We start from the raw sequence: 15319 nt of genomic DNA on the forward strand, positions 1-15319 counted from the left end.
TACAGCCGTCTTCGGCCCGGTTTGCTTGAATCCTGATGGTGCAATGAGCAAGGGTCTCACATCTGAGAATACCCTTCCACGCTTAGGGTGGACAAAAATATTTACAACAAGGGGTGGTGAGGGACAGAGTCTCTGAATTAAGCAGAAAGCTCTCACCCAGTCAAGAGATCAGGGCTAGATCCAACACCGTTTTTTAGCCACTATAGGTGTGGCAGGGTATACTCAGACATGAGTCCCTTTCTCACTGCTCCATCAGGATTCAAGCAAGCCGGGCCGAAGAAGGCTGAAATGCCAGAAACCGGTCCCCGGTAGCTTGTCTCCTTTCTGGTGAAGAATTGGCTTGGTAGTTTAGTCTGCCCTGTTCCCATGATGCACTGGCCAGGGACAGACTGATTTGCATATAGCCAGGTTCTGAGCTGGGATGGGGCAGTGAGATAAATAACGGTGATGGATCAAGCCCTGATCTTTGGACTGGGTAAGAGTGGTCTGTTTAACTCAGACACTCTGTTCATCACCACCCCCTTTTTGTAAATCGGCATTCCTCCCAGTGGCACCTCCCCCATTAGGGGGTGGGGGTATCGCCCCACTGCTTTCTCATGGTGCGAGAAGGCAGAAACATAAATGATAATAACTACCATTTTATGTTTCTGCTTCTCGCACTGAGAGAAAGCAGAAGTGCCTGGTTGAGAGTGGGCGGTCCTGCTCGAGGCCAGGGGGGGAGTGGCTTGCCCACTGACTGTTTGGCCATCCGGGGGCACTCTCCCTTGCACCTCACCAATCACAACGCTGCCATTGCAGCGTTGTGATTGGCGGAGGGGAGGGAGGCAGACTGCCTTTTCAGAAAGATGAGACGATGAGAGCTTGAGGAATTTGAAAACGCAGGACAGCAGGAGTTCAGACCATCCAGATGCAGAGGTGGCGCAGGACGGTAAGTTTATTTTATATAAACTTCGAATTAAGCAACAAGTTCTATAGTACATGTCAGTCATTTGTGTTACAAATTCTCTAAATGTACGACGAATCATGAGGTGAACAGTCTGATGTATAACCAAGGATTTCCGTTGTGTGATATTCTGCAATGTACACGAGGGCTATTTAAGCGGAAGGGAATGAACTTAAACACAAAAGGAGAAAGTCTTCATAGGTAAGCATGCTGATGAGAGGGATTTCGAGAGGGAGGCCAGGATAGTTCATGAGGTGGAACATGGAGTACAATACATCTGTGTATGTATTTCGCGTTCTATATTCCATTTCACTCTAATGAGATAAACACGCTAAAGTTAGCAGCATACATTTATTCCCACCAGAAGGAAAGAAAGCGAAGGATGACAGGAAAGGTAGGACGCTGACGTTGACAGAGCTCTGGTACTGGCTAAGCAGAGGCTGTTGACCCTTCCTCATAAGAAGGTTTGCGGTGGGGAAAAAAGGAAGTAGTCTATTAGCTCCAGCCCTCTTTCTCGCTTTTGAATATTTTGGCACGAAATCCTGGGAAATATAATGCCTCTGTAGGGAAATTGGAGTTACAATAAACATACAGTAGTTCCCAGTGGTTCTGTGCTACTACAGTGGCTATTAATAAGAGGTATTGTGGTGATAAGAAAAATACGGAGGCTGCTGCTGTTTTGTCATTTGTCATCTTTATTGATATAACAAACTCTGGAAATGAGGACTGAAAAATACAGAAGTTTCAAAACCATGTGAATGCAACTATTCATAGGCTGCCTGACTCATGAAGCCCTAGGGACAAAGATCTTTCACGGACAGTGACCGTTCTAAATTTCACCCAGCCCTACTTTAGGGCTTGCAAGTGGATGCGCTGCACATTTTCATTATAGATTTTTAAATATATCTAGGATTGGCACGCGGCCTCGGAAACCTTTAATTTGCTCTTTGGAGACAGTTAAACATGGCAAGGTAAACCATAAATCCTCTATTTAAGTGACCCTCCGTAGTTGTGATTTTCTTAAGGCCAGATCAGGTTTTCTATTTTCATAGACAGCAGTGGCCTCAGTTTCCCTTTCTGGCAATCTGAGGGCGTGAGCGGCATTTGTTATCGACAGGCAGGTACTGAGTTCACTTTTCTGTTTCTGCCAGAGCCTCCTACACATGTCGTCCTTCCATCCATGCTGTATCCACAGGCTGCATTGGGCTCAGACTATGATCTGTGAGGAGGCACCAATTTCTGAGACGTTTTGCTTCTATCAAGGGACAGTTATCAAATTAAACTACTTTTTTGCATGGTATTCCTTCCCTATACTGTGCTGTGCCTTTTCTGTTACAGCTGCCATTAGCATGGTTATCTTTACCTTACTGTTCGTTATCCCTCACCACTGCTTTAGCATAGTCTTCCATCAACAGGAGCATTGAGGGGCAGAGAAGGAGCTACCTAAAGCTTTAGTGCCATGTGCCTCTAGTAATGATCGGCCTTGCTCGCTACTCTCCCTCGCCATAGGGCACATATCCCGAACCTTTACGCCCTACCACTTTCAAATGTCACCATCCGACATTGATTCTCAATCTGCCAAAGGCACCCAAAGGATGCCTTGATTACATTTAGAGATGCCAGACACCACCTGTCTCTCTCTGAGGGTACTACGGAAACATGCATAAATATAAGTCTTGTTGCACATTGCAGGAAAAGACTGGGCCTACAGAACTATGCCCAATGGCGCCATCAATTTGACAATGATGCATGTTGTGAGTTGGACGCTACACACTGCAATTTGGCTGGGGAGAGAGACAATTTATTAGGAACATGACATGGCACCCTGAGTAATATCCACCACCTTCCTGAAGCCTAGATACAACTCATAGGCGGCTGTCAGAAGGGTTAGATGGGTTTTGCGGGTAAGGAACTCTGAGAGGAAACATGATCAGGAACACACTATGAGAGGCTATCCTTGGGAAACTGCTGCTGAGCTTTGGACAGTTGACCCCAGCACCAATCAATCTCTATAACACCAAGAGACAGAACTGTACGTCAGAGCTATACTGTCAGGTGCATGATGAAAAACACAGTACCAAGGTTGGTGAAGGACTTGTTTGATACCTATACAAAAGTAAATCTATATCATTCTTTAAGATCAGCACCGAAATAACGGGAAGTAATCCAATCAGCACTGCAATATAGACTCAGCAGGCTTAGAGTTCTAGAGGCAAACAACAAACTCCAAAGTTTGGAGGAACGAATCAATCTTTTTCGCTGACCAACTGTATGCCCTTTAACTGCAAGCAGATATGCAATACTCAACATGGTAAATCTGGAGAAAATTTCTTGGTGAGAAAACATTAGGATCAGCGGCCTCCAAGAGAGTACAGAAGGAACAGACCTCTCAGGGTGTGTGGAGGAGTTGGCCATAGCCCTGTTGAAATGAACACAAGGAGAGATCTGCAACGGTAGGGTTCATAGTGTTGGCTGCCACTCACTAGGAGACCCTTTGGAGGCCAAGAGACATTCTAGTTGCTTTCTATGACTTCCAACATAAAAAAGGTCCTAGCTTCAGCTGCAGGCCGGGATTTTTTTAAATACAGACACTATGAAAGTAAACCTTTTTATTATATTGCACAAATGAACTTGCAAAGAGCAAACAATTCAGACATATCACAAATAAGCAGGACAAAATCAGAGATTGCTGGCTTTATACATTCATCCTAGCATTTGAATGTGGCAACAAAACACATCAGATTGAAATGGTGGAAGAAGCCTTAACAATCTTGAGTGTGCCACCACAATAGAAATTGAGAACAAGAGGACGATATCACAAGACCAGAATAGAATCCTTGCAGCAGACCAAACTGAATAGTAAACTCTCAGATCACAACGCATAAGAAGGACACAAACTACAACTAAAAACTGACCTGGTAGGGTCTACCTTTCAACAAACTGCATGCTGATAATCTTCTGTTACACTCATATGGACCTAAGGAATATTACAGGCCTACTGCATGATCCTCTAGCACCTAGACACACCACAAAGCATTGTTGCCTCTGGGGTGCACATCATAAGAATGAAATGTGAGATGTGTCCCCATGAGGAGTAGTCTCTTATGATATTTTGAGATGGGGAAATTTCTTTAAGGGACCGGGGGACACATCTTGGTAAGTCATGCTTATCTTGCATGGTGGATGAGGAAAGCACTATGTGATGATTGGGGTATTCCTTGGAGGGGAGCCCACTTCAGCACTACAACATTCCCAAGTATGTCTACTGAAGTTCTTGCTTTGTCAGTTTACTCCCTCCCAGTTAGAGGGTTGTTGTATGGGGAAATTTATATTAAACACACATCACTAGGAAAACACAACATGGCAGCAAAAATCACTTGAGGTCCAACACAAATGGCCTCTATGAGCAAGCAAGAAAGCGGAGGAGCCTCTTTACTGAGCCCTCTCCTTTCACTCAAACATAAGGTATGCTTCAAGGTCTTACTTTGAACACTGATGCTTACATTTCCCTAACAAACTGACTAGATAATAGTACTTTATATTAAATGAGATGGCAGATTTTGTATCCATTTAAAAGACTAGTCTTCTGAAAATCAAAGAAACACAGGTTCACAAAACAACCAGTATCCTAGTGCTTTCTACTTCTCTGACACCACAAAAAACAATGGAATTGCACACTTTCTGGGAGGGTCCTTGACACGCTAACTTTAAGACATAAAGAAAGACAAGGAGAGCTGGACCCTAATGGTTATGAGGGAGCTGGAGTGTTGTAAGGTTGCTTTTGCAGTGATATATGCACCCAACTCTGGCAAGACATCTTCCTTTGTGAGTTTGTGACCACTGTGAAGGATTTATGGAGGGAGACTTAGTCCTGATGGGTGGATTCAAACTTAACATGAGACACCCACTCAGATAGTTCGAACACTGATATGCCTCATGTGTAGTGAACTTCCAAAACAAACTGAAAAGGTGGTTAAAAGAGATGGGGCTACTGGACATTTGGAGAGTAAATCATAGAGACAACCATGAATTCACTTTCTTGTAATACATCCACAGGTCTCATTCTCGTACCAATTACATATTGGTAAATAATGCACTACTCCTTTTTAGCTTTAACACTGACATTGGGCAAACTAGCCTGTCAGGCCATGCCCCAGTTTCCATACCCTTGAGCTGCCATCATAAACCCAAACAACAGGACAGATGGATTCTTCCTCACCTTCTCCTGAGAGATCCAGTCATAAAAGCTGAGCCTCACACTCACATAAAAAAATTGAGGAAAATGATTGTGGGATGGTATCTGTGGACTACATTTAGGGCAGTCTAGGAGGGCAACTGCATAGGGCTCTTGTCCGAGGTGAGAAGAACTAAGAATGAGGAGAAAACAGTGTGAAAAATTACTCCAAGGAGTAGGGAAAAATTCAAAGGCAGTCACCCTCCCCCTGCCTTCTTCACCTTGTCACAGACATTAGAGGACAATTAAGGACACTGTACATTAATAGAGCAGAAATAATACCCCTATTCCACATACTAAGTACATACTACTCTAAAGGCACACTCTTAGAAGGCAACTATGGCAGAAACAGAAACAAGGGTACATCAAAGAAATAATGGCACTGAATAGGGTCTCCTACTCCTGGAGGATGGAAAAGTTAGTGTATTCCATAAATTCTGCTGCACCCTATTTGCCTTACAGAAGCTGGCCATTAGACACTAATAAATACATGGCATATTTGATAAAGCCCAAATGCCTCAAATATCTTTAGACCAGAGTGATTTACTAGAAGTTCCAATATCTGATGAGGAAATGAAAACAGCAATCAGACTCCTAAAACTCTTGAATTTGCCTGGCCTGATGAATTCACAGCCAGCTTCTATATGGCACTTGCCTCTCTGCTGTTACCACATCTTACAAGACAGTTCAATTCTTTCACATAGGTGGGGTGCAGGTGTCACTCCTACAATGGCATAGGCCACAACAATCCTGGTCCACAAACAGAGCAAGGCTCCCAACCTCTAATCCTCCTATAGAATGATTGCATTGCTAAACCTTATTGTTAAAATATATTCTAAAATTCTGGCCCTTCGATGGGATGACACCCTTCTTAATTTAGTCCATCCTGATAAACTGGGCTTCATCCAACATTGTCAGACACATGATAATTTAAGAAGGCTAGTCCATCTGGTCAAAAAGGCTAGCCAGGAATAAACAGTTCCAGCAATACTGGTCGTCTTAGATGCTGGAAGGGATGCGACTTGGTGAACTGGCAATTTATAACACAAGTCCTCCGAGCTATTGGATTTGGACTTAACTGTATTAAAAAGGGCTTGGCCAAATATTGACACCCAGCCACATGACTATGCCTTAATAAGATGCCTTTGGACACCTTTCCCCTCCAGCGAGGTACTAGCCAGGGCTGCCCTCTGTTCCCTCTCTTGTTTGCTCTTACTATTAAACTCTTGGCAAGGTTACTTAGAGGGGACAGCCACTAAAGCCTGATTACGATTTTGGAAGACAGGGTTACTCCGTCACAAATGTGATGGACATCCCATTCGCTGAATTACAAATACATTATATCTTATGGAACTTGTAATACGGCCAATGGGATATCTGTTAGGTTTGTGATGGGGTATCCCATCCGCCAAACTCATAATCAGGCCCTTAGAAGGACTTACATTTGTTCAGGATACCCAGAAAGCATTATTATTTGCAGATGACATCTTATTCCTTCTGGTCAGTTGCTTACACCAATTGCTAGTGTTTTGGGGTTCGAAGTAAACATGACCAAGTCTAAAATACTGAAGTTTACCCTTTCAGACTTGGATGTTGTGGCCCTTAAGGTTTGCACCCAGTTTCGCTGGGCAATAAAATATATTCTCTAGGCATCAATATTACACCCAGGATACAAGGACTGTTTTAGTCCAACTTCCTAACTCCATTGGCAGCACTAACAAGGGAGCTTCACAGTGGACAACCATTAGCCATTTTTCATAAGATTTAAGAAGGCACATTTGAAATTTATTTGGAATGGGGGTCATCCTCGAATAGCTTATAAGTGATATGCTGACTGAGGATAGAGGAGAAGGAGCATTACCCAACCTCAAAATCTATTACCAGGTAGCTCAGTTGAGAGTAGTTTCTGAGTGTGGTGTATGGGAGTACAAGAAGCTATGGCTTCACATGGATCGGACTGTCGCTGGACCCTCCCTGTATGGAAACCTAAAAAAGAATGGCCGCCTAATGTATATTTAAGCACCCCTACTGCTACAGTATTGAAAACCTAAACCGTAGTTACGAGTCACCTTCCCATGGAGACGGTGACTGTCTAATGACAGCTAACTTATTTGTCCAGGAAACGGTCAGGACATCTGTAGAGTGCAAACTAGAATTTAGGGTGGCAGAACATGAAAGGTATTACTACACCCAGCTTTGCCATTGGGTACTACACTAAGAAGCAGAAAATAGAGATCTTACAGCATTTTAGCAATATGTACAATGATCAACAGGCTTGAGAGGAGTCCTATCATAGATATATGAGTTATTAATGGAAGCACTCTTAGAGGATACAGATCTACAGCAAAACAGGTGGGAGTCCCACACTGGGTCCATGCTCTCCCAAAAAACAATGTCAAAAAGTATGGATGGACTTGCATCAGTGTAGTTAGCATCTTAGGTTGAGAGACTTATAAATTGTTAGTGGACTTTTATTACTACCCAACAGCATTACATAAAATTTACCCTGAAGTGAACCCTAAGTCTTGACGGGGTTGCCATATAACAGGAAATATGAAACACATATGGTGGGACTGCCCCCAGATCACACAATTTTAGATTGCAATCGGTAAGGAACTCAGACAAATCCTGGGCTATCTGATCCCTTTAAAGACAGAAATCATCTTGCTGGTAGTAAGACCACCTGTCCTCTGGTATCATTCCAGAGCCTATAGAATTATATTATAGAACTGCTTGGGTAAAGCCAAAAAAAATGTTCCTCTCACTGGAGGAAGCCCTATTCCCCACCCCTAACACTTTGGCACACACGGTTGTGGAGACTTATGGCCATGGAGAAACTTTCCATAAACATGTTGCATTGGAAAGCCAATTTTGAAGCAGTTTGTAAATGTAAATGTATTTGAGCTTTTAAAGCGCACTGCTACCCGTAGGTTTCCTGGCGCTGTATAACGCTGGGGAACCCGTCCTGGCTTTCCCTGTGAGATGGTCCCTGCTGGGCACCCCCAAGGTGAAGCCAGGCATCCCCGGCATTGATGGGGACGTTCGTGGATATTAGGCAAGCTATTGCCAAGAGTTGCTGAGTGGGACCCATGGTTAAAGTGGCACCGAGGCAAGATTTATAGAGCCCGCTAACATTGGCCCAACATCCTGCCGCGTCGGGAATTGAACCCTGGTCCCAGGCCAAGCTCTGCTTCTGGGTCTGCCGCCTCTAACCAGTGAGCCACACTACTCCACTTTTGGGAGCCAGATATATCACATCTTTACCAGGGAATTCCCTCAATCACTTGTCCACCGAGATTAAAGAATCTTAACTTGCTATCTATATAATTTTATGTGCCTGTGACCACATAGTGTTATAAGGGAATAGCTAGTTTAGATACTATTATAGTGGCTCATTGAACTAGGGGATCTCTTTTCTCTCTAAAGGTGACCTCACAATGGAGGACCTCAATCTCACCTGGGAGAAATGTTAAATTAGCCTGAGAGACTCATTGATGTGTACTTGATGTGTTATTGGACTGGGGGCGGCAGTCTGTAATATTTATTAATTTAATGTGTTGTTTTTTAGATTCTAAGGGTGTTTCACACGAGGCGCTAATTGCGAAATGCTTGCAGAAGATATTATCTATTATAAGCTCCTTCATAATGTTTCATTTCATTGTTTCATACCAATCAGCTTTGATGTATTAAGTATGCCTATAGTCCTCAGTATTTGATTTCTGGAAAATTAATATAATTTCTATTGAAAATAGTTGTTGCAAACAAGGAGTAAGTGACAATAATCTACAAATCCATGTAAAAGAAAGTAAAATGTACAACAGGCACTGTACAACTCCTTAATATCTAACTATTCAGTATAGTGCAATTTATGGTTCTGAACTCCTATGGATGAGGGTATGAATGGCCCAAGACAAAATAATACTCTAATCCCCTATGTGCCTCAGATGTTTTGTTCAGTTACGTGGGCCTTATGAATCCAGGTCACCTGGAAGAACATCAGAGTCATGGCAACTCAGCTCTTCGGTAACCAATTTCATGAACAGTAGGGATCATGATGAAAGCGGGTCTGATTCATCTTTCAGGTGTGCTTCCACCACTATGTTACAAGTGTGGATATTTACAGATCTCAATAGTGGCATGAACCAGAATGTGTGACCTAAGTGAAATTGGAGCAACTACAGACAATGTGAAGTAGTGACTCAGGGACAGTCCCACATAGACGGAATGATGAATCTGATCTACTGCTTATTGTACCTTACTAAAGGTTATCAGTAGAAAGAGACCAAACCATCAACACATCAATTGCCTTTTTATGTCGAATGGCCAAGGTCGTTTCAGACACTGAAAGACAACAGGTGGATTGTAAAGTGTGAGTGCTAGTTTGAAATGGGTTTTGTTGCTAAGTTTGCCCATGTTAAGAAAGCCTGATATCACCTTCACTTGTTTGTGCATGAATGTGCACAAAGTGCTTTTTTCTACTGTGACTTTTGCTGCGACCCACAAGATGTAGTAGAAAAAAGGACTTTCTGAACTCTGCCACAGTGGTCAAATAGTAATTTGCCATTCGGACTGTCGTCTTCCTGTCGAACAGCCATGATGGCGGGCGGCGGTCCGACCATCCAGCATCAAAATAATGCCCTTAGTTAGGAAACCTTAGGCAGTGGTTAATGTAGGATGTTGCTGAGAGCCTTCAGATTCCATCGTGTGAACTAACTGTGTTATCGCCATATAACCTGCTAATGCAAGCCGTTCAGACAGCTGGATGAATGCTAACGCTGGGTGGTTGCTTTAGGTGGGTTCTACACTGATTAAATATGAACCAGCATTTCCTTGAATCTGTATGTTTGGCACCCTTGTGGAAAGCGAACAGTTATTTGTCACAAAGATGCTGCAGGGTTTCTATATTTGGTGTGGAGCTGCCCTGGCATACACACTTTCTGAAACAATAGAGTTGAGCATGATGGTTGTTGTGCAAATTAAGCTTGATGGTTTAATAGATTTGCTTGGTTATGTAAAGGATATCCCAGTGTTGTGTGGCGTTTTAAGCTCCGAGTGAATTTTCCCGATTCATGCCCTTATATAGGTACAATTCATATTGCCCTTATATAGGCAAAGAAATCAAGCCCTTATTTAGGCATAGCCCATGCTCCCCAAATACAGGCATGGCTACTTGCACCGGTACCAAACGTCACAACGACTTCTTGGAAAACCAGCTTAAGCAGTCAGGGACTTCCCCTTGCTTAAATATTGATTTGTCCAAAAACTCAGTTACTTTACAAAGAAAATCATTCACTAGGGGTTCTTTCCTGATGTTCATATGCCTGACTTTATGTCAAACTATGGCATTCCTAAACACCTTCAAGGTATGAATATACCTTCACTTGCTCTAGCAGGAAACGGTGGTTCGGAGCACTTCGAAGACCTACTTGCCCGATGCAGCTCGCTACAGCAAGTGCAGAAGGAAGCCGACTCTCCAGCTGACGCACTGATCAGGAAGCTGCCCATCTCCTGCCGAGAATCCAGCTCCAGTGTTTCCGGCTCACCTTGCGGGGTGATGAGAAATCGAGTACAGAGACAAAGATACCAGACCACCTTCACTCTAACATGGTATGGAGCTGATTAGAACCTACAGAAACCTTTGGTAGATTCTTGGCAAAAACTAAACCTATGCTACACAATCTTTACTTCTTCCCTCGTACTAGACTTAGGTTAGGTACATTGGGGTAGGCGTAGTTTAGAAGCACAAATTGAGTATTTTAGTCAATGTTATTTAGGTATGTATTTTATATGGCTTAGAAATCATATAATACTCTTAAAATATTTTTTCACATTACTGTTTATGCTGCACACATTATACTTTGCAGTCTGCATAACGACTGTAGCAGTTCACCTCTCTTGCATCAGAAAGAAGACTGTTCAATAAACCCTTTTTATTGAAAAAACCTGTCTCACTATTTCTCTGCAACTCTGTAGAAACGAAGCATGCATGATTGACTGAGTGAAATACTTATCTATTGTTTCTACGACTCTGCGAGATATATTCTTATTCTTGGGAAACAAAGTTGCCATGTGTATGCGGTTGTCAGAAACTAATCCCTTCTTGTGTATTCGAGAAAGTTTCTAGTGACCTCTAAGTTAGCTGGCACACACAATTAAGTTTAGTATATTCAATAGAGACCTAGTTGACCTCAGTCCAATGCCAAATCTATAGGATATATTAGTCCAATGCGCAGAGCCTATTGGGAATATAGGAACTACACTACACCACTGCCTATAAGTAAATACACAGCACTAACATAATTTTTAGCCAAAAGGCTATGAGTTGGGGTGTAGGCACTCGTCTTGTTGTTGTTGACTGGGTTAAATATTTTATATATTGTGATACAGTGTCAGTTAAATACAATATTGTAGTAGTTTCCCTATAAGCTTGTTCCACATGCTCTGTATTGCTGTGATGTTATTGTCATGACAATGGAATGCTGTTGTTTGAATCCCAGGAGGAGCTGTTTCTGGAACTGTGGAGATGAACAGTCAATACAGTATGTGCTCTTACACCTACCTTGTTTAGAGTAATCACTACAAATTTGGCGACAAGTTTGACTGTGTATGCTTATGTAAATCAGTTTACGGCCTAGAGATATTTGGGTACTGTTACGTGCATATCTTAATGACCAGACCCCTAATGAGCAACAATTTTATTGATAGAGACTGTGACATGTCTGTGCAGGCCAAAAGGACAAATACAATATGTAGTGTCTCTGAGCAACTTTGAGTAACTTCAGTATATAGGACCCCCCTTTAATATAAGTGCTGTTCAAGATCTGAGGTAACATTATTTTAGTTATATGCTTTTATCGACTTTAATATTACTTTTTTCTTTAATGTAGCCCTGAGTTGAAGTCTCAAATGCTTTACTAGTCAGTCAATGTAACTGTCTGTTAACAATATTCTGCTCATGAGTGTGGGAACCCAAAGAGGGGGAGGACTTTACTAGTTTTCAAAATATTGTTGGTGTCAAAATTGTGCAGTTGAATTTACGTGTTCATTCTTGAATTCAAATTGATTATTAAGGTACCAACCTCAAGGGGAAATTGAACGGGCTACCAATCTGCCTTCTGACTATAGCTGATATACCTGGCCATAGTCGGGCTTGCTTGAGTGGCTTATATGTGCCGGTGTGCGTGCACGCAGACACACACGCACTCACACACACCGCCCCCCTGATAAGAGATTTACGAGGATATGAATATTTTGCCTTCACTGCTAATGACGTTACCTATAGTGCATATCTCTGTGGTTCTAGCTTTTTTAGCATCTACCAGACCAAAGTGAACAGAAGTTACAAATCACACCTCAACGATGTAAGAGTTCTCACTGTTACTTGGTATTTGTATACTGCATACTATAGGACATCGATATGCAGGTGTGAGTCTTCAAGGAGTGGTTCTCTACTGATTGCTTTTGTTCCTGGACCACATTGGTATACGTGGGTGGAGGACGTGTATTATCCTAACAAATATGCCCTGTAAATGGGGTGCCTAAGTCTTGTGACCATCTAGCACAACCCATGTGAATGCTAAGTTGTATCACTCGTATCTGTTTCAATTAGAGCTTAGTGTCTGCATGAACACACCATATATCGGAATACACAACCCTCTCTTGCCTGTGACCGAGATGTGAATATCACCACAATGGTGACAACATGGGATTAGTAAACATAACTAAACAAAACTAAATTTGCCCCTTTGGCCCTAGCTTTGCAAGAACAGATCTGTCTCTCCCGAAAATGGTGTGAAACAAATTGACAGCAAGTAACACCCCCAGCGGATCCTGTAGACTAGGCTCTCCTCGCTCTGGACAACACATCTAGTGGGTAGAGTAAAATTCACTGACCCAACCCCTGGTTGTTATCAGTCATCCTAGATAGAATTCTCAATTAAGCTTGCATTTGTAGTACAGAATTATTTTTAATTGCTTAGACAGACAGCACATTCTCAGTAGCCGTTGATAAGATACAACACATTGGCTGTGTATGACCAATGTGTGAAACCTCAGAAAAGATACACCCAGCTGTTTAACAAATGCATCCTACATTTCTGTTCCTAAAATCCATGAGCAGCATCTGTTTTGGAGCTATAAAAATGAATGATGTCAGGTTTCCAGGAAAATATATGTTTTAATTACTCAGAATACCTCACGAGCCTCTTCTGCATACCCCAGTACTAGAAAAATAAAAAATAACTATTATCATAATAATATTCATAACAATAAATTGCAATGCGCGTGTTTAAATGCTAGGGGGAACTGCCGAGTGTAAATGAATATTCTGCTCACATGCCAAATGGATTTTATGGTGCAAATGTGGTTTTAATTTCATTAGCAGGGATATTTAACTAGATATGTGCCTAAACCTCTTGGCAAATCTAATTCTGCTGAGCTGGTAAAAAAAGTGCAATACGTTATTACAATAATTGGAAGAATGTCGGAAAATGCAAAACGAAGATGGTTTCTATTACTGTTCTTTTGATGTTAAATCCACAGCATGAAATGAAAACGCCAATACTCACAATTACTGTGCGGTCGATTACCCTTCTGTCCAGCAGAATTTTCGGGTTCCTTAAATGGAAACTGGAGAGTGGTATCCAAACTTCGGAAACCCTCCTTGAGGGACTGGTGCTTATAGTACTCTATCAGTTCCTTGAAAAAATAGGCAAACATATAACATTCTGCATGGAACACTATAATACTGAAAAGATCTCTTATCCAAAATCCCAGACACTGCGTGTCTGATTTAGCATTTTATAACTTTTATCATAAGCACATTGCATAGAACATTGTTACATGTAATGACCACCCAGTTACACATAGAGGCAAGAAGAAAAAAAAACATGGAGAGCAGACAGAGGAAATTAGAGTGTTTGTGCATGCGAGGCAGAAAGAGAAATAAAGGTGAAAAAAGAGAGAAAGAGATGAGCATTACGTAATAAATGCAAAAAGTGGATTTGATTTGTAGTGTGGGCTAGTTCTACTTAAATAGTTTTCTACACTTTCGTTATTCAATGATCTTTTGGATTCCATTCATGTTTTTTTATTTCTCATTCATAGTTTCACAGAGCCTCCAGGGAGGTGGTGTGGTGGCGATAAATTCACAAGGACTCTCAGCCAGCTGCCTCTCTCTGGCTCTACAAAGCCATCCGGCATGATAGCAGGGTGTTAGCTTGTCACAAGTTGGCTAACTTAGGCCGAAGCAGACCAGGTAACCAGTGACCTCCACTCACTATTCTTCATGCTGCGCCACTGTCTGTTCTGTGATTCGACCTTTCGAACAGTGGACTTTGAAATTCCCATGAAGGAAGGCCACCAACAATCCTCCAAACAGAAACCCAACAACTCATTCCAGAACCACAGACTGCTATGTCACCAGGCTGGTTGCCTTAGGCCTTGCATATGGGAAAGTGAGAAGGCAGTGTGTTACCCCTATCTAATGGTTGTGTGTGGGACTCTGGCGTCTCATGTCTTGGTCAGTTTCTGATGGATAAGAAGAGCAATGATGCAACAGGCAGATAGTGAAATAAAAACAATGTCTCAACTGGAGAGTTATAAAAAAGGACTATTCAAAAACAGTGAATTGAATCACAAAGGGGGAGGGGAATAAAGGAGAGACCACAACGAAGGGGTAGGGTGAAGTAAATAGAATTATAATATCCGTAAGTAGTTAAGAAGCACTACAGTACATGATTATACATGGTAACAGGAGTGGGGAACATGGCGGCCGTCAGTGGTTGCTGAGCGGGTGCGGTCTCTCACTGCTCAAGTCAGACAGGAGCAGCGCTAGGATGAGCCCTATGGTGAAGCAAACACAACCTAGGACCTGCATTGGATCATAGTACTCACCCAAGGTATTCTTTTCTTACTTACGGCTTAGCTTGAGTTGTTTTTCTCTGTGTGCGAGCCGGTGTCTTCCGGAGCGGGCGGGCTCCCGGGCATGGGCTGCGGCGGTAGCTGCCAGAGTTGTCGAGCTGCCTCCGTGCTGTGACTTGCAAGAGGACGCCGGGCGGCAGCCAGGATTAGATTTCCTGGTGCTGGAAGCCCTCCAGCAGTCTCGGCTGTAATTGAGCGGGTCGACAGTGAAAGTAGAGCTG

At 42.5% G+C, this 15319-nt stretch overlaps 1 protein-coding gene across 1 annotated transcript in view; it reads right to left on the reverse strand.

Annotated features, from left to right (window-relative positions):
• Positions 1-15319, reverse strand: part of VAV3 (vav guanine nucleotide exchange factor 3) — a 1223230-nt gene that overhangs the window by 100896 nt on the left and 1107015 nt on the right. Inside the window, exon 25 of the mRNA XM_086953893.1 lies at positions 13745-13874. Coding sequence (XP_086810019.1) covers positions 13745-13874 — 130 coding nt within the window. The remainder of the gene's footprint in view (positions 1-13744; positions 13875-15319) is intronic.

Source organism: Lissotriton vulgaris, chromosome 1_1, assembly GCF_964263255.1.
Source record: "Lissotriton vulgaris chromosome 1_1, aLisVul1.2, whole genome shotgun sequence".
Taxonomy (NCBI): domain Eukaryota; kingdom Metazoa; phylum Chordata; class Amphibia; order Caudata; family Salamandridae; genus Lissotriton; species Lissotriton vulgaris.